Source organism: Melopsittacus undulatus, chromosome 2 (assembly GCF_012275295.1).
Source record: "Melopsittacus undulatus isolate bMelUnd1 chromosome 2, bMelUnd1.mat.Z, whole genome shotgun sequence".
NCBI lineage: Eukaryota > Metazoa > Chordata > Aves > Psittaciformes > Psittaculidae > Melopsittacus > Melopsittacus undulatus.
In genome coordinates, this window is record NC_047528.1 from 63931958 (window position 1) to 63957380 (window position 25423).

At 39.4% G+C, this 25423-nt stretch overlaps 2 protein-coding genes across 2 annotated transcripts in view; both read right to left on the bottom strand.

Annotated features, from left to right (window-relative positions):
* The window catches only part of SLC9A4 (solute carrier family 9 member A4), a 33438-nt gene extending 24859 nt beyond the window's left edge, over window positions 1–8579 (bottom strand). Inside the window, exons 1-2 of the mRNA XM_013129577.3 lie at window positions 8324–8579; window positions 4705–5168 (exon numbers count right to left, since the gene is read on the bottom strand). Coding sequence (XP_012985031.3) covers window positions 4705–5168; window positions 8324–8579 — 720 coding nt within the window. The remainder of the gene's footprint in view (window positions 1–4704; window positions 5169–8323) is intronic.
* Window positions 8580–10403: 1824 nt separating this feature from the next.
* IL18RAP (interleukin 18 receptor accessory protein) lies at window positions 10404–21934 on the bottom strand. Its single transcript, XM_031051181.2, has 11 exons — window positions 21889–21934; window positions 21013–21144; window positions 19701–19965; window positions 19423–19597; window positions 18474–18648; window positions 16250–16318; window positions 15870–15990; window positions 14051–14205; window positions 13055–13192; window positions 11524–11694; window positions 10404–10880 (listed from the first exon to the last, which is right to left on the bottom strand). Exons 1-11 carry the CDS (start codon window positions 21932–21934, stop codon window positions 10510–10512), a joined length of 1818 nt encoding a protein of 605 aa, XP_030907041.2. The 3' UTR covers window positions 10404–10509.
* Between the last annotated feature and the right edge of the window lie 3489 nt (window positions 21935–25423).

The following is a 25423-nucleotide window of genomic DNA, read 5'->3' on the forward strand; positions in this document are numbered from 1 at the left end:
GTGTAATACATGAAAGTCACCTTTCAGTTTCCAAGAGAATTCAAGGAATATTTAAAGACACCACCTCTTCAAAGTTGTTGCACCAAAACATTAGCTCAAAAATGCAAAATAGACCAAAACAACTTACCTTATCTGATTTTCTTTGGTCTTTCTTCTTCATATAATTAATACCAGAAGACTATTAAGAAGATTAAAGCAGATATTTGCAGGTAGAAGAGTCAAGCTCATCAGGATAATAAATATTCCCCAGCTACTATCTAATCTTAAATTGCTGCTGTTCTCATTGCTAATATTTCCGAGGAACAGACAAAGCACAACATAACTTTTCACAGGAGAAAATATCCGTAACTGTTTTTTCCTGATGGCTATGTATAAAATAGGGCTCTTCAGTGACAGATAAGGAAAAGAGGGTTCATTTCTCTACGGTAAGTACCCCTTACTGTACTTATCATACAGGTTTTAATAATTACAAAGCCTGCTTTCTCTCTGTTCCCCCTTTCTTGCAGACTTCAACATTTTCCTAAGATGTGATTCTTTAGAAAAATACAAAGGCATGAATCTGTGCTGATTTACGAGTAAAGCAAACTATCCTCAGAAAATTACTTAGTAATTTTTTCTCCCTTTTTCTGGTTCCTAAAGTGTCTATATGATATAATTGATGGCATTAAAATTGAAATTATGGAAATATGACATAATTTTCATTGTTTTATAACTTTTTTTTTTTGAGTAAACTGTTCTATACAACATCCTGAACTGCATCATGCAAATAAAGCTCCATTTAGAATCATAGAATCATTGAATGGTTTGGGTTGGAAGGGACCTTCAAAGGTTGTCTAGTCCAACACACCCTGCGATGAGCACAGGCATCTTCAGCTAGATCAGATTACCCAGAACCACATCCAACCTGGACTTGAATGTCTCCAGGGCTGGGGCATCACCACCTCTCTGGGCAACCTGTGCCAGTGTTTTACCACCCTCAACATACAAAATTTGTTCCTCACATCCAGCCTGAATCTCCCCTCTTTTAGTTTGAAACCGTCATCCATTGTCCTATCACAACAGGCCCCGCTAAAAAGTCTCTCACCATCTTTATAGGTCCTGTTAAGTACTGAAAGGCTTCAATTGGGTTTACCCAGAGCCTTCTCTTCTCATGGCTGAGAAGAAAAATGAGACTGTCTACATAGGAGAGGTGCTCCATCACTCTGATCAGTTTTGTGGCCCTCCTCTGAACCCTCTCCAAAAGGTCCATGTCTTTCCTGTACTGAGGACTCCAGAGCTGGACACAGTATTGCAGGTGGGTTCTCACTAGAGTAGATTAGATACTGCAGTGTTTATGCCAGTAAATTGAGTACTATAGTTTTTACATGGTAGGAAAGCCTGAATCAGCTTAGGCTGCCTTTGTTCACCCAGTGAAGGGATGTATTGATAGCTGGCCTCATTTAACAACTGTGAGAATGTCATGCCTTGGGTTTTTCGGAGGGGACATTACCGTGCAGTGGTATACCACTGGGTGGCTATTTGAGCTAGGGAGAGGAAGAGAGAGCGTGACACTGTCACCCACAGGGGACCTCCCCGGGGACAGGTCCCTGTTCTGTCTATATGATACGTACATTGCACATACCATCCACATCAGAAGCTCTGGAAAAAGGATTTTAAAGCAACCATCTTAACCACCAACACAAGCAGCCTTGATAACTCTTTCTTTCCATCCTGATAACTCTTCCTGACCACATGCATTTAATTTTACTCTGAACACAGTGGATCAGCTTCAACAACCAGAGCAGAGAATATCTCCATCCTCCTTCCTAGCACCCATATATCCCAGTGGTCAAAGCCTTCCTCAGAAACATCCAAGAGTAAATTCAAATCTTCTCAAATAAAGACATTAATTTTACTTGCAACTCCATCATGCAGTAGATTTCTTTAACTGCTCTGCTACTGCATACCAAGAAGAGAGGGCACCATTAGAATGAAATGGTCACTGCCACTTCATTTTGACTGCAGCATAAGGCATAGGTGTTCTCAGCATTTCTAAAATCAGGCCTCAGAGATGAAGTAGTAAGGGGAAATATTCTGTTTCCTCATGCACACAGGTGTTCAGCTCCTGTTGAGACAGAAATGGTCTGTGTATGTGTGGGAGCACAGCTTCTGATGCCTGAAAAACTTTCCAGCAAAATCAGGTCCTCCAGCTGTGTTCAGGTGTGAATGAAATCTGCACTGAATTTAACATCAGCACTGTTTTGAGCAGGGCTTTGAAACTCCACTAGTGGATGATACATGCTAGGACCAGTCCTGTTGCTGTGTGTGCTTTTCTGATTGCTCAGAAGCAACTGGAACAGGAAGAAATTAACAGGACCTAGAGCCTTTTTGTTTCACCCACAGACATGGCCCTACTGAGGAGAATAGGAAAAGGTACAAATGGGTAAAAAAGGTAAATTATGCACTTTTGTCCCAGTCCCTTAAGTCAAATGCATAATTCCTAAGTCATGATTCGCATTCTACAGCTTGTAATTTTGAAAAACAAATTTATACCAGGATATTGAACTAAATATAGGAGAAGGAGCTGTTGTCGCCTCAAATAATACACAAGTTCAGAAATTTCATACCAGGTTTTCCTGCTGGGAAAAAAAAAGTATGTTCAAGCTGATAAGCAGACTGGAGAGAACTAGGGGATATTTGTATTTAAACAATATAAAAAGTATGTATGCTTAATATATCTTGGTGATATTATCTTTTTAAACACATAGAGTTAACTCAAAGGAAACTGTTAAGAGAGAAACAGGGAGGAACTGAGACACCTGAAATACACAGTTTTAAAGCCTTTAAAAAAGCAAGACGGGTATCAGAGAGGAGATATAAACCTGTTGGGCTCCATACAGGTAACAGTTACTTCAGTCTTTTCAAACATGAAACTAGTTAGAGATTCTGAAGATCTGAATGTCCTGAAAATAGATGAGATGAGGGTGATACACAGATGCATCAGCAAGAGCTGACAAACTGCAACACAGCTGCTGTGAGAAGACCCCCAAAGATGAGGGGATGTAGGGCAAATGGAAGTCACAGTGGTGCAGCCAGCATTCCTTGTGTACAGCCCTTTCATCTCTTTTGCTGACTTACCTAGTTTTGCTGAGGAATGCCTACATACCACTGTTCTTAAAGGCTTTTTGTCACTACACATTTATGCTGTAGCAGGATGCTGACTGAAAGCTCATGTAAATACCATGAGTTGAATCCACATCATAAATAACAGCTGGGAACAAAGGGAAGGCAATGTAGAGAGCCAGTTGAAAAAAGGATGAAACAAGCTTTTCCACTGTGAGGAAGAGGTATTACTTTTTGAAGTCTGCATGTGAAGGAACCAAGAAGGCAGGTGAAAGTGACAGATGCATCCGGATTATTTTGTTACAACTGTAACACACAAGCAGCTTGCATGTAAAGTTAAGTAGTTCTACATCAGCCCTACATCTCTGATTCACCAAGAGGAAGGATTTATGATCAATAGGCTGTGGCTGCAAGAAATTACTTCATTCCTTTTCCTTTTTGCATTGCTCATAAGCTGCACTTCTCCGATGAAGCCTTTCAGCAGTGAACTCTGTACAGATTTTAAAGTCCAAGTTGTGCTGTACCTCATGTATAACAGCATCTGAATAGTTTTTATGTGCTCTAGATTCCTGTGATTAAAATTCTGTAAAGATCTTATCTAGCAAAACTCCTTAATCTGCAGTTAACTTGCAGCACATGAGCAGTCCTGTTAGTTTCTGTGCAGTGAATTTCCTGCTTGACATTTCTTCCTTGAAAAACATGTGTCTTCTAAGTGACTTTGTCAGTTGCAATTTGCAGGTGGAATTTCAGGTTGTTCCAAGTTTTAGCAAACTTTTAGAAAAGTATTAGCAAGATGAGTTCTGCAAAAAACATTTTTTCACATAAAAAACCCAAAACACACCCAACCAACCAAACCCAAACCAACCAACCAACCAAACAAAACCCCAACAAACAAAATCTCTCCTATTCCCAAAGCAGTTTCTGGACAATTAAGATAAGACATCTGAGAAAGGTGAGTATTTTTCAGATACTAATTTTCTACTGATAAAAACATGGCTATGCAAAGTGATTTTGAGGTCCTTTCCAATCCTAACTATTCTATGATTCTATGATTAGTGCCTTTTGGAATTCCTGTCTAAGGGGAATTTCCTAGGAGAAGCAGGAGGAAGGAATGCAGCACGCAGAGGTTGTTCACATCTGGTTTGGTTGGTTTTTTTTTGCAGAGTGATCTCTACAGTGTGTGACAAGGAAGGTCTCCTGGGTTTTTACCCCTGCTGAAGGGAGTTAAGCAGTAGAATGTCTTTAAGCAGTAGAATTTTCTATTTACCTACTTGCACAATAACAAGTTTTTTTTGTAGGTCTTACACTGATCCTATCAGTGAAATCAGCCTTAGCTTATCTATTCACTTAAGTGAATGCAAGAGCAAGATGTGGCCTATGCTTTCCTTTCCCAGTGGATCTAACACAATATTCTTTTTAAAGAGTTAATATAAGATGCAGTCTTTGCATACATTAAAATTACTTGTGTGTGATGGAACAGAGGATCCACAACATAAATAATATATCTAGGATCTCTTTAGAGCTGCTCTTGTCCTTTGCCAAGTAACCCTACAAGCCAGAAGAGCCTAAAGAAGAGAAGACAAGGAGTAGAAAGAAACTCACCACAGTGATGCCATCATTTAGCAATGATTCTCCAAAGATCATCATGTAAAGCTGCTCATTAACGGAGGCTTCTTCGAAAACTACCAGAGCTGCCACAGGATCCACAGCTGAAATCATGCTGCCAAAGAGCAGGCTCTGCAGCAGGTCCAGGTCAGTCAGGCCGAAGGCTTCTATTTGGCAGATCCCATAGAGGGAGAGGCCGATTCCAAATGAGTTTAGCAGAGATCCCAGCAAAGACCACCACAGGATGGACCCAAAGTTTTCAAAAAATGGGCGAGTTGGCATGAAATAACCCTCCTCTAGGATAATGGGTGGAAGGAGATACAAAAAGTAAATGCTTGAGTCCATCACTGGTGGAGATTTGTGATCTGAAACAAAAATGATCGCTCCTACTAGTGCTCCAATGACAATCAGGATGCAGCTTTCAGGCATGAGTCTGGGTAATCGGTGATAGAGGTGGAAACCTTGAATAAAACATTAGGCTATTATTCCAAGTTAAATTAACTTGATATCAGACAGATGTTTTGCCTGCCTTTGAATACTTTGTCGTCAGACAGCCAGGTATTGTTCTTTAGATTATGAATGTAAAAACAGGCAGTATGATTCCCTTCAAAATTAAACATTCCCAGACTTGTACATCTAACGCAGAGCAAGAGTTTGGCAATAAATCTCTTGTCTACCTGCTCCCCAGCTCTCAACTTCTGAGCAAGTGTGACTGAGTCTAAGCTCTACTTCTAAGAATGCAGAAACTTCTTTGAAATTGTACTCCACAAATTGAAAAGAAAGAATTCTTCAAAAGTCCTTGCTGCCAAACTGCTATTGCCAAACCTCTGAGGCACAGTATTGTCCCTCCATCTCAAAGACACCCTCTCCCTGGCTGCAGGTTCCAAGGCAGCTTCCCCACAAGTGCCGTGGAGGGTCACTGGCTGCAGATTTGGGCTGACCAGGAATCTGGAGAAGTCTAAGGAAGCAGCCCAGATGCCATCATCTGCTGAGCTCCCTCTACTTCCAGCACTCCCCTAAAGCATTAAATAGACTCAAGGTTATCCACAGACAGAGGGGCTGAGTACTCATGAACAATAACATATCCGAAGCAGCAGTAATCAAGCCACAGTAACATAAGGTATTGTACAAGATGACTAACCTTGTATTTCTAGGAAAACTGCTGCTCCTACATAGAGTAAAGAACCCTATGAGTTAGTTTACTGAAAGAACTTGTGATTTCAGCTGAGCTGAAAGAACCACCAACAGCCATTAAATATCTGAGAAAATAATGCATCCTAAGGGTTTGGGGTTTTTTTCCCTTACTAGAATAAAGGTTGAGTCTACACTACAGAAAATTAATTAGGCCAAAGAATTTTCAAAGCAGAAAGGTTCAGGCTGCATCCATACAGCCAAATTCTCTTCCCTACTCCAGCAAGTACTGGTCACATCCAAACTGCTTGTGGGAACATATGTCATCCCACAAGTCTGCCTGGCCACTGCCTGGGAGAAGGGTTGTCAACATGAGTCAGAGCTGAGAAGAAGCACACCAGCACTGATGTGGTATGGACAGTCACACACAGCTTCCCAACAGGGTGCTTGGTAGTTTACAAGCATAGATGTAGCCAAGCTGTTTTACAGAAAAGGGTCATACTTGCCGATATAAATGTTGTGGGTATGAATCTCCTGCCCACCTTGATGTACTACTAGTGCAACTGCATTCATATAATTCTTCCCATCTGACACAAATACTGATACCAATACCAAGATAATGTCTAGCAATGGCTCATCTAGTTACTTTACCAGGAACTGTGTAATCATAACTGCAAATGAGCTGTTCTTTTATTAGAAATGTAAGGAATTATTCAGAATTTACAAGAATGAGAATGGGGCAGACTAAGAAACCTTTAAATCCAGTGGCTGTGTCTCCATGCCTGAGGCTAGGTCAACCTTCACTCCATAACTCCAGAAGTTAATACCATGACTGAGCTTCTGTAACCCTCAAATTATCTATGTTAAACACTGAAGAAAAAGTAAAATATTTTTATGAGATTTAAAATAATTTGTTTAGGAGATTATTTGAAATACTGAAAAGTATGTTAAGATCATAACTCCACTCATCTACTTTTCTAATTAAAAAAATCTCGTTCAAGTCTTCTGTCAGTTTTACGGGATAAGGGGATTGTTTTGTCTTTCAAGGTCTCAGAAATGTTTCCCACCCTGGAATCCTGAAATCTGGAAATAAGATAATGCCTGAATAAAGCACTGAAAAGTTTAACAGTTTGGAAATCTTCTTCCCTAGGTAACCAGATTATTCAGACTAACTCTTCCTACCAAATAGATTTTGAGTCAGCAGCTCCACATTTTTCAATGAAAATGATATTGTTTGAAAACTAAGGAACTAAAATTCCTTGTTTGAAAACTAAGGAACAGGTCTGCTTGGGAGGATGCTTGGAAGGCCTCACACAGTTCTTCTGTAACATCTGTTTCTTGCTCAAATCAAGACTATTATAATATGGCAAGTCCTGTGCTTTTATGGATGATGAATAAAGAAATTGATCAATACACTCACTGCTATTGTCACACTCTGCTGACACCATAACAGCAGATCTGACTTGTGAAAATTTTTATTCTTATTTTAGCAGTGAAGAATTAATTTATAGGAACCGGATTGAGATCATCAGCTATTACAAAGCTGGCAAATCATGGTCAGGGGTAACAATTTTTATCAACCGTGGGACTATGACATGAAAAATGTTTATTTTCAGGCCACCTCCAGAAAATCATCAGTCCCACCTCCCAGCCTGTTCCATAGTAACATCTGAAAATCCCATGGGAAGATCAAAAGGACAGGGAGACCACATGTGTGCAGCTCTTCACCTCAATACTATCTTCTTCATTTATTTGATGTTGTTGCATTAATTCTGAATGGTCAAAATAATTTGAACCCAGTCATGTGAACATGTAAGACACATGGTGAGCCATTTTTTACTATGTTCACTGCAGTTCCTACTTCCCCATGAGTTGTCTTTCTTCATTCAGATACCTACAAGGAGTTCTAATAGAAGCTGGATGTATTGGTATGTACTGAAAAGGTACTTACAGCACATCTCTAATGACCTACACTCAGATTCTCAGTCCCTCTCCTCCGGTGTTACTTTCTAAGCAACTATGAATAGCAAACATGTAAAACAAAGACTCAAAGGAAAATGTTTCCTATTATTTACACAATGGAAGAATTCTTCCCACTTTTCTCCCCCAAATTCAACTCACTTGAAGCCTCAGCTGTTGTTACTGATTTCTACAGCTATGGCACATTGTAGATTTGATAACTAGTGACATTTAAAAATGAGAAAAAGGGATGGACAGCACTGTGTAGGGCAGTTCCATTGCTACTCACTAATACAGACAACTCAGGAGACAGGAGGGTTAGAGGTCATATATTTACCTAAGTAAGCTGGAAGCATTCAGAGCTGGAATTTTGTCATTGCCATGGTAATGAACACACCTGTTCTTTTGAGGACAGAAGCTGTAAAAACAATCCCAGCTACAAAGCGCATGGAAGATACTTGGTTACATGGTATGTTTTTTACTTCTTGCTGAGATAGGAGGACCCAAGATCCCATTTTCTACTTACCTATTTTTGCAAGAGAGGCAAGGAGGATCCAAAGAGTAACTTCATAGGGAATTTGCACATAGCCATAGTCCACTGTGAAAACATGTAGCCTCGTATCTTGTGGAGAGCCAACAACCTGATCAGGTTCATAGTGAGGCAAGAAACTGTTGCTCAGGTTGGGCTCATCCACATAAGCAGCAGCAGAACGGCATACCAGACTCAACAGCAAGAGCAACCAGTTCAAAATCTTTGCATATGCAAGTGTGGCAGAGCCCATGTCTGCCTCTGTGACTGGTTTGTTACAGGTACAGCGTATAGTGGGTGCATGAAGGTATGCAACACTCACTCCTGTTGCTTCCCGCTGCTCATATCCACGGCTGCTTCTTCCTCAGGGCTGCTTCATTTGCCTTTTAGATGTCGTTTTAAAAGCCCTTATGTGCCTGTCCTGTTCCTTGTGTTACAGACGGACCTACAGTTTGTATAAAGATACCGGTTCTGCAGGTTCCTTCAACCTAGATAAACCTCAGCAACAGCATCACCCTTTTAAGGAATAAAAGCCCTTTCTAACTATATTATTTATCTAGCCACTCTGATTTCCTTTTCCCACTGTCAAAAAAATCAGGTAGCAAGTGCAGCTCAAGTGAATAGTATCAGGTGGGTGAGATGGTGGCACCCTGTGCATGCAGGAGAGCCTACTCCATACCTTCCTCTTCTGCCCTCACTCCCTGTCTGTCTCCCCAGTGCAACTGGCACCTCAGATACCACCACACTTGGCACTGCTCACTGATCCTTTCTCAGCTGGGAACAGAACCGCCTGGCGTGTAAACAAATGTGCTCTGCAGGGCTTACAGTAGGGACATCTGGTGGAGGACCACGCAAATTGCCTTGTTTAGGAACGTGCTCTCTCCGTTAAATTAATTAACATAATTTAGCAGATAATAACAAAAGAAAGAAGAAGGTCTGAATCACATCACATGCCTAAAACTCTGTCTCGAGTTGTCTTGTATTTGGCATTTGTTTTACTCATGCCAGCAAGGCATTTATTGGACAACTACATTATCCTCCCCGAACGCGACATTCACCCTTACAGAATATTTCTTTAAAAGGTCAGTCTTTCCTTTCCTACACAAAAACTACCATGTTTAGCGTTAGGTTCACAAAGTGTACGAACATAGTAGGGCTGATTTAAAGCTGCTTGCAGAAGAGTTGGGGTGTTTTTTTCAGTATACTGACTCTGTTAAGAGCAGTTCTTGAAGTCCCTTTCCAAAAAGAAATCTGGCAGATGACCTATTCAATTAGCATTATAAAACAATGATTTTTTAGCTTGAAAGCCAAATGAAGTCAGCAGAACACCGAATCAGTGGCTCTCCTGCTCAGATTTTCTTAACACTAATCACTGCATTTGACTTCGCTACAGACAGCAAGATGCCTTGAAAGTAAGTGATATGAGCCATAGAGAGTTAGCATACAGAGGACTAGAAAAGAAAGACTTCAAAATCCCTGGAAGTCTACCAGCTGTGAAAACCAGAACTTTGATATACAACTGCAACACGCCAATAATACCAAGAGATTCAATGGGACTCATGAGTGACCAGCACCAGACAGGATCAGCAATATACACACGTCTTCAAGTATGAAAGGCTTCACAACGGGTAGGAATGATTTCTCTCATTGCAGGGATGATGGAGATGACTGGGATCAAACATGATACATTGCTCCTTCTTTTCTCAACTCATTTGGCATACCCAGTTATATCAGTCTCCCATGGCACTTTCTTGGTGCTCCCACAGGAGGAGGTGACTCATTTAAAGACTTTGGATTTGTCCTACTGGACTGCACAGGAAAATTAAACTTCAAGCTTTCTCTGGAGTTTCCTTTTTTAATATTTTTCTAGAAAACAAGTATAAAAATATTGCAGAAGAAATACAGTGCAAATAACAAAGCATTCATTCACAGCAAAATATAATAAATATAATAAAAATAATACAGAAATAATTTATGAAAGACAGTTCACATTTACAGTTGTGTGCAGTGCCACTTAGTTTTACTGTAGAGCTGCAGCACTGTCACACTGCAGTCCTCACTGTTTTGGAGTGAGCTATTGCTGACAGTAGTTACAATCCACAATGGTCAGCCAGTGTAGAAAAGGCCCTTTACAGCCGTCATCATTCTGAACCTGCCATCATCACCGCCCTGTGAAATTTTTGCTATCGATATACCAAGCTGAATAACCTTAGGCAAAAGTCCTTTAAACTCCAGTTTCCCAACATCTTATTAGTTTTCACTGGCATGTGGTAACACATATATTTCCAGAACTTATTTGGAGCAGCAGAAAGAGAAGACTTCCAGGTGATGACTGGTAAAATCCGAAGAGCTTTCTTCACTACTGGATGCAAGGTCTCTGGCTCTTGGAAAGCCTGGAACTTTATTAATACCAGTTTGATCTTTTTGTCTTCCAGGGCACAGTTCACCGCTGCCTGCAGTTCAAAGATGCTTGGCCCACTGACGTAGGCTGGGCTCAAAATAATTATTACTCGTCTACTTTGTTTAATAGCTGTAACAACTTCATCTGTGTATGCTGGAGGAGAAATGGCAACAATCATTGCTACATTCTATAATGGACTTTATACCTTATCAGTTCCTTTATTGATAGCTAGAACCTAGAAATAAGGAAACCAAAAATAAGGATGCTGAGTAATTACATAGCCCCTATAAATGTGCTTGCTATCAGAGGGTGCTGCTGTTGCTCTTACGCAGCCTGGAGGATTAAACTTGCTGCTCATGAGGCAGAGGACAGAGCTGACCTGTAAACCCACTTTGTTGCTACTTGAACAGTCTCAAGGGGCACTTGGATTTGTCTTTATCTCCCCAGGGACAGGTACTGAGGGCTTTCTAATTACTGCAGCTAGCATTGACTAAAGTAGCTCAGGAAGTAATCACTGAAGTATTTGTGGTCTTCTTTTCAGTGAATGGAGCCTGCTTGCAAAGAAATTCTTAGATGAGAAGCTTTATCTCAGCCTAATAGCTCCCAGAGATCACACTTAAATATGCGTATGCCTGAGGCACAAGGGCCAGACATAAAGATCATAACAGCATGAGATTTGAGCAGAAATTCCTGTACCAAAATATACCATTTGTTGATCTGGTGCATAATGTTTTATGGAAAGTGAAAAACAATTTTGAAAAGAAGTGAAGATTTTTACCATCCACAGGGACTTTACCTCCTCCTGGAAGAATATCTCTTTCAAGAATGCATAACTTGTATCCATATTTTTTTTCCAGCATATCTGGAAGAAGCTCCAGGGCAAACTTTTCTTCACTAATTAGAGTTGAGCCACTTTCAGAAGAGTCCAGTTTTGCATAGGACACAAACGCATCAAATTCTTTGCCATCTAAAATAAATAACACTATACATTAGCAAATCTGTCTGAAGTATTAAGCTTCTTTCCTAATGTTCAGTTTCCATATATATGTATTTAAGTAGGACATAATCCAACAGGTGAGAACACATTTTATGGCCAATTCCCATAGGCAGAAAGCTAACTGGGTAGGTACAATTGGTCTGTACGCTCCATGCACCCACACTGTGAATGGTACTGTGTGCATGTGGTACATGAGAGTCAGGGAGAAGGACAGAAGCCACCATGATGGAACCCAACTGTGTCTTCAACTTCAATGCACAAATCTTGGCAGGTCTTTCTTTGTCCTACTGACATATGGGGTGATCTCTAAGGGGACTTTCCAGAGGTTCTTAAATCAATTTGTTACCAAATAGAGGGGGAATTTTCAGTGATTTCCCAAATCACTTTTGCCAGCTGCCTTAGGGCTCACAAAAAAATACTTTCCAAAAGGGCAGTTAATTGTTTCTCATTACATATGTATTTATAGATAACTAGATCCAGTTATTTCACAGTCATGTATAACGCACATACACACATGCAAACACAAATGCAGACTGAGACACCTCTATCTCAATCTGCATCAAGATTCAAGAATTTTTAGAAAAAATTCCTTGGTCACATACTACCAGATTTTTCTCAACTCATGTAAGAAAATTATATGTTAAGTTCTTTAAAGCAGGCACAGTAATTTCTGATGCATTTTCATACTGCCTACTGTGTTGGAGACCCATTTTAGCTGAGGTGATAGAGTGATGGTACTATGAAGATCTGAAATATCAGAAGCTGATCACTAGTGTAAATGTCAAGATGGTCAACATAATTTTTAGAAAAGAAATATGAATATTTCCCAAATGTACGCTTCTCAGTCGGTGCCCTGTATCATCTGATTTTTCTTCTTTGTTTGTTGTTCTGAGAAATTACTGTCTTCAAGTGAAAAATACAATAGGGTTTGGAGTTCTTCACTTAGTTCTGCAAAGATATTTGATTCTTATCAACAGGTTCTGTTGAACACTTTCGGAGAATGAGGTTCAAATGTTGGAGATGCTCTACTATCCCTTGAGAAGGGACTGCCAAAATTCAACTTCCTATGGTAACCTGGTTAAATAAGAGATCTTGTAAAAGGCTAACTGTGACATTTCAGTTGGTGTTAGATAATTCCTCCCCACTGCCTGTTTTTTTTTTTTCCATCTAAATCCACTGGGCATCTTGCTAGCTATAGCAGCATTTGTATTGTATTGACCCAAAGAGAGCAGGGTCAGTAAGAAAATTTAATTAAACAGTTAATTCCCACCAGATTAACCCACATGGAAAAAGAAAAAAAATAAAATTAATATTATGGAACGTTTCTTACCTCCTGTAGTTTCATTGTGGACCAGGTAACTTCGGTACATCAGCACTATTTCAATCCAGTGCTGGTAGATAAAGGCAGTGCACAAAAGCAATACAAATAGAATAGAAATGGCACTGCACAGGACATGTAAGAGAAACACTGTAGAAAGAAAAGGGTCTGTCATTAACTCAGGCTTTCCAAAATAATACTGACACTATAGATGAAAAATTCAATCCAAAAATGGGGGCAAACATCTCACAATGTTCTTTCTTACGCCACTGGCAGACCTTAGAGAAGTCAGGAAGTTATTTAGCTGCAAACTTTAACGGAGTTTCAGTCTACCATCAGGGACCTTTTTTGAATAGACTGTCCTTGATGGTATTAAAAGCTAATCTGTGATGGAAAGCATATAGGAAATGGTCTGTGGTACACTCAGCAAGACTGAAAGTAGTCATCACTTGGGCTGGAATTGTCACATCAGGGCACACATAGCTTCACACAGCGCCCTGCTGGAGACTTCCTGTGCCACTCCAAAGATGAATCTCCATTGTGAATTACGGTTCAATGGTTTAATTTCAACACTGATTCTAGTTTTGATCTTTGATTGAAAGGCTTCCACATTCATACCAGTTTTGGTAACTTCTCAAACATGCATGCTAAGGACTGGGAAAACAAACAGAAACGTCCTATGAAAATCAAGGAATACTATTACTTTCAGCAGCTGCTCTGATTTGGTCTAATAGACTGACTATTAATGTTGAGAAATGCTACTCTCCTCTTCTTCCAGTCATTCTCCAGCTTCCACTTGGCCCACTTGCCTGCAATAAGTCTCCATATAGCCCCATCCTTCTAAGTAGTCAGAATAATGTGCCTTTCTAGACATCTGGTGAATCAAACTACTCCCATCCAGCTTCAACAAATTTCTGCAGCTGGCTAAAGTGTCAGTGCAAAATTAATTTGTAGCAGCAAATCAAAATGTATCCTTAAAGGCAAATAGTCATCCATCGATAATTTTACCTCTCTGCTTTCTTTTCAGCTGGATCATAGCTGTGGCATTCCCCACAGAATTCTCAGCAAAGCAGGTGAAGTTGCTTCCAAGGTCCCTTTCAGTAACTTCTTTCAGTTTTGCAACATGAAGAAGTGTGTGCCCCTTTAAACCTTCTGGATAAACACTAAAGAGAGAAAAATATGTATTTGCATGATACCTTTGTTGTTCAGGCACACCATCTTCAAATGTCCTAAACACAAAGAGGAGTCTGCAACTTCCTAACACTCATCTTGAACTTTCAACACTTATGTGATGTTCTGGTTTGGAACTTCCATTTGGTTTTTACATTGTAAGAAAATACTACTACTAACAATTTATTCTTAATTCATCAACTCAACAAAATTCTTAAGCACTTGCCCAGTTTTAAATATATAGCCCCCTTTGACTTCTGTATGAGTATTTGTGGTCTTCTAAGATGTAAAACAAATTCTCAGGGTAGAAATGGAGAGAAATGAAACTTCAAAAGGAGCCACAAGAGAGAACTAGATGGGCAAAAAGACTGAGCAGGACAGGCTCTTGCACAGTGGTAAAAAGCCCAAGGACAAGAGAGGCAAAGAGAATAAGGTATAAGGGACAGAAGTATGGGAAAGGAAGAGGTAACAAAGGAATCCTTTTGGGGCTGAGTGAGGGTTGTATGGAACAGAAGTGTCTTCAAAAACTTTAGAACCCAGGGTTTCTGTGTCTCAGCATTTCTCTTTGAAAGCCACAAGTACAGGAATCTCTTTGGTGGTCCTGAAGGCACCTCACATCTTGACACTGCAAAATGACAGTCTACCATGGCCCTACTTCTGCTAACTCAAGGTACATAAGCATGAACATGGGCAAGAATTCAACCTGTACCAAAAGTCTGTTGGGAATGTGCTAGTCATTTGGGTTTTTAAAAATTGAACAGAAATTGTATGCAAAAACCTAAAAAAAAAAAACTGGTAAGAAGAACATTACAAAGCTAAACATTCAAAAATTAGAAAATAAATTTCTAATCTACCACATGCGTATGAATATGTGCATGTGTGTGTGTGTAATATCATAATTTCTTTTTCCCATATGACTCCTATTAATAGTTGAATTTTAGCAATGGCAGCATGGATTAGCTTCTCATGGTGTACAGAAAATTTTCCCCATAAAGATGTCTCAGGACTGTGTAGTGAGAGACACACTTGCCTGTGTTATCTTCACTGTTTCTTGCCCAAGTTGGACACTGCAAAGTGACGGACACTGCAAAGTGACTATATGGGTTGTTCCCAGGTCACAGAAAACCTTTTCCCGCATGTGGCTTTTCTACAGGGTCCAGTTAATTCTTGTCAAGGGAGAATCCTGAAATTCGGTGTCCTGAAATTCAGTCTTCAGACTGCCTAACCCCAACACCTGAGGCACCCGAACTCCTTTCAATGTCCACAGTACTGTTTTACTGATCTGGTTCAGTCCCCATTCGGAGACAGCTTCAAAAGACAGAACGTGTGAGTTGGTGACAGGGTACAATAGAGGGAACACTTGAAAAGAGCTGATACAGCAAGCACCACTCATGCTGAAGCTGCCAACAGGCTAAAGCTTTAGGAAGAAGAGTTAAAATTGTGCAGAAAGTTTGAGTTCTTCACTTTATGGTCATCATTATGTGCTTTTGTAACTGAAGTGCATGTGCCTGTCACATGCTCATGGACATACACATTAATAATTGAAGAACAGAGCCTTCTGAGTTTCTTTCAGTAAAATGTATTCAGTAAAGTTGTAGAAGGATTTTTATAGCTGCTGACTTTAGTAGTAATCAGACTACTGGGATTTTTTTCCTACCGTGTTTCCTGATTCAATTTCTCATTTATATTTTCTTTGTTGTTTCTTTTCCATGTTATCCTCATCAGAGAAGTTCTTTCAAACCCAAACTGTACACGGCATTCCAATTCAAGTGGCTTTCCTGGAACAAATTAAAACAGGAAAATCATGCATGTAGGTCACCAGAATATCTTTCTCTTAAATAGCCTGGGATCTATATCACACATGATACTTCCTTTAATATCCACAAAGATACATACCAAGCAAAAAAACCCACATTTTGTATAAAACTCTCATACTCCTAGAAGGCAAAGCTGTTTTGCTTTATCAAGTTCTTTATTATCTATTAATAACTCATTTAAACATTTTCTTTCACTTTCAGATAAGGAACCAAAACTCACCAAGCTCTGCTTCGAGGATCATCACACCATTGGGATACAAGAAGTTGGGTGGATGGATAGTGTTTTTTGCTGCAATTAACAGGAGTACTGTTAATAACTACAATACTATCATCAGTGCAGAAGAGCAGAGAAAATATCTTACAGAATCTTCTTTTTTAAATGTTAGATGGAATTTAGACACCAGAATCCAAAAGGGTGATTTACAGTTGTTGAGACTGCACAGATAAGGGAGGTTTGACCACAAATCTTATATAGCTACTTAAAGACCTGCTATCTCAGTTACTCTGAGACATTGTAGCTTGCATGTAAGGTTATTTAGAACTTAGAAATTAGGGGCTCTCCTTGCAAAATCCCCTGAAGGAGGTCCATGCCAATCCCCATTCCATTAAGCACACACAAAGCACAAAATCATTCACAAGCACAGATACTTACATTAAAATAACCTTTTCTTTTTTCTTTTTTTTTTTTCTTTTCATAACAAGGGCTGTCAAAGGGCACAGATAATGGCACCCACAGTTCATACAATCTACTAAGCAACTACCCAACCTCCGGAAAAACAACCTGAAGGTGCTAAAACCCACAGCTCTGATATTCTAGGAAAGTCCCATCCTGCAGGAAATGGTGCCACATAACAGTTCGGGTTTTCTTTTAAACCAAGCCACAGAAGAGAAATGTATGCAAGATTCAGGTCAATTATGTATGTATATGACTCCTTTCAAATGTTATTCAGGCTGTGCTGTGGAGTGAGGGAAAAGAAGCACAAGTGCTTAGCTCAGGCTTAGTGTGATCAGAATAAAAGCAGAGCTATTTCATGACTGATTGGAAAATATTTCAGGAATATAGCCAGAGAAAGGAGTGAAAGAGCATTGTAACTCAGCACACAGATGTCTCAAAAGCTGGTGAGGTGTGGTTTCCAGACCCTGTTCTTGTGGGGAATATATATTTTTTCCATGACTTCTTGGTACCAAATGCATCAAACATCTGCAAAAAAGGGAACAGCTATTTCAGAGGACTGCTGTACTCCCCTAGACCATGGAATTTCAGAGGAGTGATGTCCTCACTAGACCATAGAACCAGTTTGCCGCCCCTGAGATCTTTCTTTTGCTCCCTAAGTCTTGTTCTCCCTTCCACAGTGGCCCACTTTCAGCAAGGATGCTGAGAATGGGTCCCACGCTGTTATACAAAAACAGCTGTGCTGGGTCCCTCCAGCTCAGGATATAGAAAGTAGCTGTACTATAGAAAGTAGCTGTGCTATAGAAAGTAGCTGTACTTTCCTCTAGGACCTGTGACTGAAATAAGAGTCTCAACCAGCACTCAACCACAGGCATCTGGAGTAAAGTGTAACCACATCTCTCTTCTAGCAATATAAACAGTCTCCCTTTCTTGTGATCCTATGTTTCAAGCATGCTCCCTTGTTGACATTATCCAACAGCTCTCAGGCAATATTTGCACTTCACCCAAAGGGCAGGAGAGGACACTAAAAATTATTAAAGAGGTTACCATAATTTGGAGGAGAATATAAAGCCATGCCGTATCAAAGTGCCATAGAGTTCTGGATTAACACTCACTGACCCCAGTTGAAGTTTCATTAATTCAACTCCCAGATCAAGAGATCTAAATCCTTTTGTAGACCTGGTCTCCACTGCTGGGAACCATAAGAAATCCAAGGTGGAATTAGATCTTGAAAATCATGGCATTTTAGGCTATGTTGTTACTGAGCAGCTTACAAGAATGCCTGAGAGGGACTCTTCATCAGGGACTATAGTAATAGGACAAAGGGTTCAAAAAGAGGGTTAAAACTTAAACAGAAGAGATTTAGATTGAATATAAGGAGGAAATTCTTTACTGTGAGAGTGGTGAGGCACTGGAACAGGCTACTCAAGGAAGCTGCGAATGCTCCATCCTTGGCAGTGTTCAAGGCCAGGTTGGACGGGGCTTTGAGCAGCTTGGTCTAGTGGAAGGTTTCCCTGCTCATGTCAGGGGGTTGGAACTGGATGATCATAAGGTCTTTTCCAACTCAAACCATTCTATGATTCTATAGTTGGAGGTTCTAGTCAAGATGTCATCAGAATACCTGGAAGAGGATTTTAATGATCATGTAGCAAATTCAGTTTATGGACTTTTCAGAACAAGAGCCTGAACAAAAGACATAAATAGGGTAGGAAAGAATAGAGAAAACAGACTTTAATTCAGGTATTTTATTCTGAGTTATTATATTACTCACCAATGACTTCTACTGTAACTGTTGTTCTCATTGTCCACTTTGTAGTATTGTCATACAGAACATAATCACACACATATATTCCAGCATCTTTGTCGTAGGTTGGATTCAGATAGATTTCATTATGCTTAAGCTTTAGGCTTTCTCTGGTTTTCCTATGCTGTATCTGATGACCATCCTAAAGAAAGAAAAAAAATAATAATATCAAGGAATTAGAAGTCTTTTGTTGTTGTCATTGTTGTTGTTAAATTATATTTTAGGATACTTGGATAGGATTACCATGGCAGTAAAGCTAAGCCAAACTCATTACACTGAATCACAAAAAAAGATTTATTAGGAACCTGAGGACATTTGTCAGTGATATTAAAAAAATAATTTTGGTCTATAATATGTGATTATCATTAAAAAAATATTTTAAATTTGTGATTCTTGAGAGAAATGTGGAATCATGAACCTAATCTAAATTAAACTATTACTAAAGAGCAACAAAAAATATCACTTTTTTAATGGATTTTTTTCTTTATAAATACATTCTTTTGAAAAATATTTTTATGTTCTTTCATGAGAAATAAACCATGGATTTGGATTACCTGAGATTGACAACACTTAAAAAGATCAAAACTCACTAATTTTGAAAAGCACCCCTATTTTTCAACTCAGTGTATTCATATCCTCTAAGACCACTAAGAATTTTCTATTAATCAAATTCCTGAAAAAAATCCATTGGAGAGAAAGTATTTCTAGGCTTCTCTTTTGTGGAATGATATTTTGGGTGTGCCAAATTTCATCAAAACTCTTACATACAAACTTGATATTTAGCAATTCAAGATTCTACTTCGGAGTTTAACTTTTCAGGCTGCATTGTCTGCCAAACAAGAATTCAAAAACTGAAGGCACTGAGCATTAATTAGACCACTGAGCTTTTTTGAATGTTCAAGACAGTGACTCTTACCTTGTACCATTTTACATCTGGCTTTTTTATATGGCTGTAGCATTTTGTCCCAGGACAAGTTATTGAATTCCCATTGCCAGCAAGAAGATAGAGCGTGCTTGTATCATAACCTGAACATTTTGCCACCTTTTTTGTTTGAACCTCCAAAACAATTTTGAGACACGGGATTTTTTCCCTGAGTGATGCAGGAAAAAAGTTAAACATTTTATACACAAAATAAAGCAAAAGAAAACAATTATTCTTGTCTAGAAATAAAAGCCTTTTTTTCCATTACATACCATATTATACAGATGAACACTCCGGAATCACTGTCCCTTACTGGTTTAAACCAAAGCGCATCCCCTTGGAGATCATGATTAGAGCTTTCGTTGATAGCCTTCAGTGGCTCTTCATCTTTTTGCCAGAACCATTTCACTTTATGTTGTTTTGGAAGTGAGTTGTTATAAATGTGAGTAGCATCTCTATCTGGTAAAGCACATTGTAAAACAAATTCCTCACCACTAATTGCACGATACCATATTAGAGGTTCAACATGGGAACATCCTGAAAAGCAGGACAACGAAATATCAACACCACCTGAAAGAACATGTAGTCATCATGTTTTAAAAATATAATTAGGACTCCTACAAAAATGCAACTTTCCTTTTTGTTAAATAATTTTATGTGACCAGATGCTGGACTAAGAGAGAATTGATTTCCTTAAACATGAAATTTGACAGTGATTTCAAAAGTTCATCCAAAGGTTTCCAGAGGTTTATTAAGCCTTTTTTAAAAACCTAAGGTGAAAATAGCTTAAGATTTTTAGCAAACCGAAGATTTTCACATGGGTGCTAACCTGTTAAACCTCAACTCTGTAAGAAAGCAGATGCAACTTTTCTAGCCCTCTTCTTAATGGAGCAGGGACTAACATATGCCTGAAGAAGCAGAGCCTGCCAACCATGCTCCCTATTTTGGGTAAGGTTAACTATCATTATTGTCATACTGCTTTCAAATCTTTCCCCTCTTACGTTTCAGCTACTGTCACTAAAATTAAACAGACTTTTGGATGCTGAAAGCTGTGGTCACCTACCCCCAGATTCTCTGAAGGTTGTCTGACTTTGCTGTGTAACCCCAACAGCCTGCCAAGATGTGGTAACCCTTGAGAATATGGTAGGATTTCACTTCAGCAGAAGTGACAGCATGAAAGCTTCAGTTCCTCACCTGCCCACCTGGGAGACTCTCTGTTTTAGTTTCTCTCTGTGAATTGAATTGAATCAAGCTCCTTCAAATAGATTATGTGGGCTTGGACCAGCTGCTAGAGACTTTGAGGAGTTAGAGAAGCAATTAATTTGCTCCATTCAGTTCTCAGAAATTCTCCTTTACATTTGCCCTTTTCTTTTCATTAGGGAACTGATTTTTGAATCCTATTTACAGTAAATTGTATTACCAACACTTAAAAAGTTTACAGAAAGGCTAGAAACAGCTGTTTGCCTTACATGAGTGTAAACAGGTGCAGGGAAAAGTTGTGAAGGCATGTCAAAATACAGATCCACTTTTCTCAGCTGTTAGAAAGTGCCACAAACGCCAAACCTCACCAAAGCAGCCTCTTACCTAAAACGTTAATCTCTCTAACTTCTGCCCCATTGACAAACAATGCTAGGATCCAGCACAAAGTGAGCATGATTTTCTTTACTGATTTTGATTGATATTCTGAGATACTTTCTTCAAGAATCATCTTGCTTTCTGTAAAAGAGGAAGACAGATTTTTTCTTTTTCAAATAATACTCCAGTAACATAGATAGGCAATTACATATCTTATTATGTAGCTCTATAAAACTTACAGACAGTATTTTCTAGATATTGTGCCTTTTGAAATGGGGTTTGCAGCACTCTTCCTATTCATACTATTTCACACAAAAGCAGGATAGATGATATTCAAGAATATGAACATCCTTTTTAAATTTATCTTGCATAGAATTGCTTACAGAGGGATTTCCAAGTTTACAGCAATGCAGAGCTCCACATCTGGAATGGAAATGCAGGTCTTGAAGCAAATGTTGCTGTTAGAAGAGGAACCTGTACTCTAAGATGATAGATAAGATACCAAATAACAAAATATGCCTTTAGCTAATGACAGCTATCAGCAACAGACTGAGAAAGGCATAACTGGCACTAATCCATGGAGATTTGTTTTATCCTGAAGGCCAACAGGCTCAGAATGTGTAAATTGGATTTCTTTGGGATTTTCAAATCTAAAGATGCTCTGCAGCTACAGCTGGCATTTAGTCCATGGGACTGGAGCAGAGCTATGCAGAAGGAAAACCCTGAAAACATGTACTGTATAGACACCAGGTCTTTGGTTCTAACTCATTCACCCAAGAGACATGCTTCTATTGGGCTTTATTACCAGCTAAAATGGATATACCAGAAGATGCCCATTAGGGTCTGCAGAGGAACCTAAAAAACCCCTTCTCCTCCATGACTTACCTATATGTGCAGCATCAGGCCTCACTTCTGCACCAGAGTCCTTCATTGCACTGCCTGAATGACCCTAGCACAGACCTGCTCAACAAGGTAACATCCACACCACCATAAGGTATCAGCTCTGTGGCATACTATCTCTGAGCTGAGACTGGGGACACCCAGGTGATGTGGGAGCAGGACCCGAAATCACTCAGCTGCACCTAGACCCCTATATTACAGCACCCTATACAAGATGAAACCACAAACACTATTGCTTTAAGTGTTTTGTCTTTCCTTCTAGGAGGTTTCATCTGTGTACCACAGCCTTCTCAACCACAGGGCTAGAGGGAAGGCAGGCTGTCAGTCATGCATATTCAACAGCTATGGCTTAATTTGTGTATTCAGTAAGAACATACCCAGTGCCTGTGACTGATATGTCTGGAGTGCCTGATTCAGGAGTAAAGGCCATGTGTTTTGCTAATGTTCATGTTATGCAAGTGAGACCTCAAGTACTTTTTTCCTTTGCACGTTTGGCCACAGAGTGACTCTGCACTTGCACAAAGGTCAGGCAAAGGCTAGTCTCTTGTCTGTTACCTCATGCAAATCAGACAACACTCACGCAGGCAGACAGCAAGAGAGCATCCAGTGCACACAGAGCTAGCAAAAGACATGAAAAGAACTCCCACTCTGCACTTTTTCACGCAGCTGTTCTGTGTAGAGAGGAGCACTTTAGTCATCATTCTCTCCAGCACATCTTTATTCCTTGCAAGTGAACGGAATGATCTATTTTTACACTCGGAGGTCACGTAGAGTAGGTTAACTCATTTGTCTTAATGCATCCTGGTGTTTTGTAACAGATTGACTGCCACCAATTGTCATCTCCCCATTCATCTTCCAAATCATCCTGAAACTCCTGACCAATACATATGTCTGAACAAAGAGACAGTTTCCCAGCAGCACTGGGCAGAGGCCCTCCTAAACTTTAGGATTTATCCACTGTAAAAGGATCAATGTATCCTTACTCTTGAATCTGGGTTTATGACAACTGCAAAGACCTCTCTCAGAGCATTAATTAGGGCTGCATCTCTACCCCTGTTAATACTGTATAAAACAAAGGATGAGTTATATCACCCACCAACCCACATGGCAAAGACACTGTCATGGTCTAAACTCAATCATCAACATAAGTACCACTCAGCTGCTGGCTTACACTCACCTTCCCCAGTGGGATGGGGAGCAGAATCAGAAGAGGGTAAAACCCGTGGCTTGAGATAGGAACAGTTTAATAATTGAAATAAAGTAAAATACTATAATTATAGAAATTATAATAATAGGAAAAAGAGAGAGAGAAATAAAACCCTATAAAGACAAGTGATGCACAACACAACTGTTTCCCACCCGCTGACTGATTACCAGCTTATCCCCAAACAGCAATCTGTGGCTCCTGATCAACTCCCTAGAGTTTATACACTAAGTATGACATTTTGTGGTATGAAATACCCCTTTGGCTAGTTTGGGTAAGGTGTTCTGTCTTTGTTCCCTCCCAGCTTCCATTGCCCCTCCTCACTGGCAGAGTATGGGACACTGAAAAGTCCTTGACCAGGGTAAGTGCTACATAGCAACAACTAAACCATCATTCTCCCACTAAATCCAAAACACAGGAGCATACCAGCTAGTAGGAAAAAAAATAACTCCATCCCAGACAAAACCAGGACAGACATACTGGTGTTGGTAGCAAGCAGGACCCAAGGGCCTTGTGTGTGATTCAGTGCTGCAAGTGAGCTTGTCAGTCGATATTATCAAAAGGGGAAGGTCTCATCTATTTCTTTGTCCTCTGACTCCCTTAATCCCAGGCAAAAGATCCAGGCCCTTTCCTATAACAGCTGCAGTCCCTTCTAGTGATTCATTCAACCTGTTAAGCCATCAGAAGCTATCTGAGAGGTGGCTGACATGGCACAAGATAGGCAGTGGAAGCATTTACTTCCCAGCTGCCCATTTGTCTGGAGACACACAGGCTACCTGTAGCAAAACAAGTGACCATTCACAATGTATTTAATAATGCCATTGATGTATAATCTCTCTGCTCTTCAGTTCATTGCCATGCTAAGAATATTCTCTTCAAGCTCAAGAGGTCAACACAAATATGGAGGAAGTGTAAAAGAGAGGGTTAGCTATGAATGTTATAGCTTTGGTTATCAATCTGTATAATTTTCAGTTTTCTTCTGCTAGCCATGAGAAAATACACCACTGCCATTTTTTTTTTTGCTAACTGATGACACTTGTATTAGAGAACCTCGTAATCTTTGAATTTTTATAGTGCTTAAGAAGTACAGTAGTGCAAAGAATTAAGAAGTGTTGTCTTGCAAATGTATTTGACAAGAAGACAAATTCATAGCAGAAGCAGACAGCAATTACCAAAGGTGGGGTACTTGAAACAGGATGATCTTTAACTGACCATCCAGTGCACTGCACGGGGTCTGAAGATGAATCAGTAACTCAATATAATCAGTGACTCCTTTTATCTTGGTCAGTATCTGCAAGAAAAGGAAAACACTCTACTCTGGGCAGCATATTACCAAGAGTCTCTCCACCTTATCTTGTCATGTACCTACCCATACTACAGTATCCTTAGTAGGGAATTAGGATGCTATTTAGTTGGAAATTCATATACAAAGGAAACTAATGTGTCCTTAACACAACTTCCTGTGGTAAAAAAAATGTACAAGAGAAGAATAAAAACCATATTATTCTGCATATGTTTAAACACTTAAAGAACTCTCACAAAAAATAATAAATCTCCATGTCATAGCATTTTGTGTGTATTTACATAAAATATAAGCACAAGAGATCAAGATCAACTTTTTGAGAGCTGCACCAAGTTTCATGATATCTCTGAAGTCTAGTAAAGAGTGGCATGCCACAATCTTACAATCTACTACTCCCACTCTGATGAAAATCACTTCGTTCAGCATCAGAGCTATCAACTCCTGTGTCTTACATTGGATTTACAACAGTGGAAAACCAAACATAATCTGAATCTAGGAGTAAGATCACACAGAAAAAAGATTTACCATACCTATAAAGTAAAAAAAATTACCCTAGCCCTACTGAAGCTACTTACTAGACCCTACCATTTGGCTGACCAAGCAACTAAAGCTGATTTACTTTAAAATGCACGATCAAAGATAATAAATCAACTCACCTACGAAGTAGATGGGGTAGGGTAAAATCCGAAGATAAAAGCTATAATTGAAAAAAAAATATATTATCTGAAAATCTTACCTGCACATCCTACACTATATGGTAAGAAATGTGGTTAGTTCTAGTTGTTCACTGTGTTGAGTCTGTTTCCTTTACAGGAATTTCCTTTACCTCACTGTCATCATCCCTTCCTTTCTCAGTTTAGTTCTGTTAGGTTCAAAATTTCCAGGTAACTTTTTTGTAAAAAGAACAGGGGAAAATACATTTCCCTTAGTTAAAAAATCAAAGCCTTTTGGGTTCTAAAATCTTGTATTTGCATTGTGTGAAGAAATGCATCGGACTTTTAAATTTGTTTCAT

Bases quoted from the DNA above. Each gene is read 5' to 3' on its own strand.
- IL18RAP (XM_031051181.2), bottom strand. From the start codon at position 21,934: ATGAAGGACTCTGGTGCAGAAGTGAGGCCTGATGCTGCACATATAG. The intron at 16,319-18,473 runs GTGAGTAATATA...TGTTAATTGCAG, and splicing joins AGTTACAGTAGAAGTCATTG to CAAAAAACACTATCCATCCA. The intron at 13,193-14,050 runs GTAAAATTATCG...TTCTTTCTACAG, and splicing joins GCTGAAAAGAAAGCAGAGAG to TGTTTCTCTTACATGTCCTG.